The 1,678-nt window shown below is 57.6% G+C and overlaps 1 protein-coding gene across 1 annotated transcript in view; it reads left to right on the forward strand.

Moving 5' to 3' along the window:
* Positions 1-443, forward strand: part of PSMF1 (proteasome inhibitor subunit 1) — a 5,555-nt gene extending 5,112 nt beyond the window's left edge. Inside the window, exons 5-6 of the mRNA XM_010162896.2 lie at positions 105-263; positions 392-443. Coding sequence (XP_010161198.2) covers positions 105-263; positions 392-443 — 211 coding nt within the window. The remainder of the gene's footprint in view (positions 1-104; positions 264-391) is intronic.
* Positions 444-1,678: the final 1,235 nt, after the last annotated feature.

Below are 1,678 nucleotides of genomic sequence, written 5' to 3' on the forward strand. Positions count from 1 at the left end.
CCTGTGCTCAGTGTTCCTGCAGCAGAGGTCTGGCACAGGGACATGCTTTGCTCCCTTCTCACCAATGCCAATCTCACCTCCTTCTCTGCTTTTCTTCTCCCCAGAGGCAGGAGTGGGGGAATGATTGTGGATCCTCTCCGGTCTGGCTTCCCACAGCCCAACATTGACCCATCATCGGGCATCCCAGGCCGGCTTCCCCCGGGAGCAGTTCCACCAGGCGCCAGATTCGACCCCTTTGGTCCATTAGGAGCTGGTAGATCCGGGTGGGTATTTGGCTGTGCGTGGTGTCCCCAGGCTGCTCTCGGGGCTGCCCCTGGATTCCCTGCCTCATCCCTGTTGCTGTGGGATTGAACTCTCTTCTGGTTTGACTCTGCTCTGAATTTCTTTTCAGGCCAGATCCCGACCACCTTCCCCCCCCAGGCTATGATGACATGTTCATGTGAGGAGCCAGAACAGTCTCCTGGGAAGCAGAGGCACTTTCCCCGTTTCACTCCCCATTCGATGGACTTTGATCTCTTCAGCAGCATTTTTCTCCCCACTCGGGGCCACCTTCCTGTGTCAGACCAGCTATAAAGGTTTCCCTGTGTGCAGAATGGAAGCGCAGGCAGTAGGTCTGTTTCTTTTTGTGCTCCTCTGAGGGTGCCTGGCCGTTTGCACCCAGCTGAAGTGGTCCTGCCCTGTGCAAGGTGGCAGTGTGGGCTGTGTCCTGGTGTTCTGGGAACGGCTCGGGGGGTGGAGGGATTTTTCCTCCTGTTCTCCCCCAGGGTGGCACAGCTTTCGCTGCTGGTTACGCAAGCGGTCGGTGCTGAGGAGGGAACTGGCTTCTTGCTGCTTCTGTGCTGGGGAGCTGCAGCAGCCTGGCTGAGGTGGCAGCTGGATGGGGCTCCCCATGCAGAGATGGTTTCTCTCTTGCTCTTTATCCAAGTGAGGAGTTGATCCATCCCGCAGGGTCTCCATGGGCAGACCCCTGGCAGCGGCTGAGATCAGCTTCCACACGGCTGTGCCCACTGGCTTTAAAGAGCATGACCAGCCAAGGCTTTAACATGCGTGAGAAGAGGCACAGAGTGAATTCCTGGCCCCACCTTGCCCCCTCTCTCTGTTTTTCATTCCTGGGGGGCACATGAAGCCCTGCGGGCAGTGTGATCCCCACTGGGCATCACACGGGGCTGGGGCAGGAGGGAGGGTGCTCGGTACCCTCATGACCTGCCAGGCCCAGTGCTAGCTCTCCAGGCACAGCAGAGCCGAGTCCAGCATGGAGCTGGGGTCCTCTTGGGGATGCTCACAGGGGGCTGGCTCGGCTGTGGGATTTCCTCTGCAGAAGGGATTTATAGGACCCGTTTCTCTGCTGTCGGTCCCGTTATGCGAGGCTGGTGCAGCTCTGCCTGCCTGAACCCTGCCAGGCAGCTCGGGGAGAACGGGTGAGATCCGTGTGGCTCAGGCTCCTGAGCTCTTTCTGGAATCCTCCTCCCTTCCCCGCAGCTTCCCATAGAGCAGTTAATTTGGGGGTTACAGTTCATCTGCCCTGTCAAGGGTTCATACTATTTTTTTCCTTCTTATGGTTTGATTTCTTGGAATGATGTTCATGAGATTGAAATAAAACCCTGACAACAGTGTTGTGTTGGTGCTTGCTGAGGTGCCCCCCAGCCACAGCCCCCTTCTCCCCACCATGAGACAGGAA

The sequence above is a fragment of the Antrostomus carolinensis genome, unplaced genomic scaffold, assembly GCF_000700745.2.
Source record: "Antrostomus carolinensis isolate BGI_N321 unplaced genomic scaffold, ASM70074v2 scaffold47602, whole genome shotgun sequence".
In the NCBI taxonomy this organism is placed as follows: Eukaryota; Metazoa; Chordata; class Aves; order Caprimulgiformes; family Caprimulgidae; genus Antrostomus; species Antrostomus carolinensis.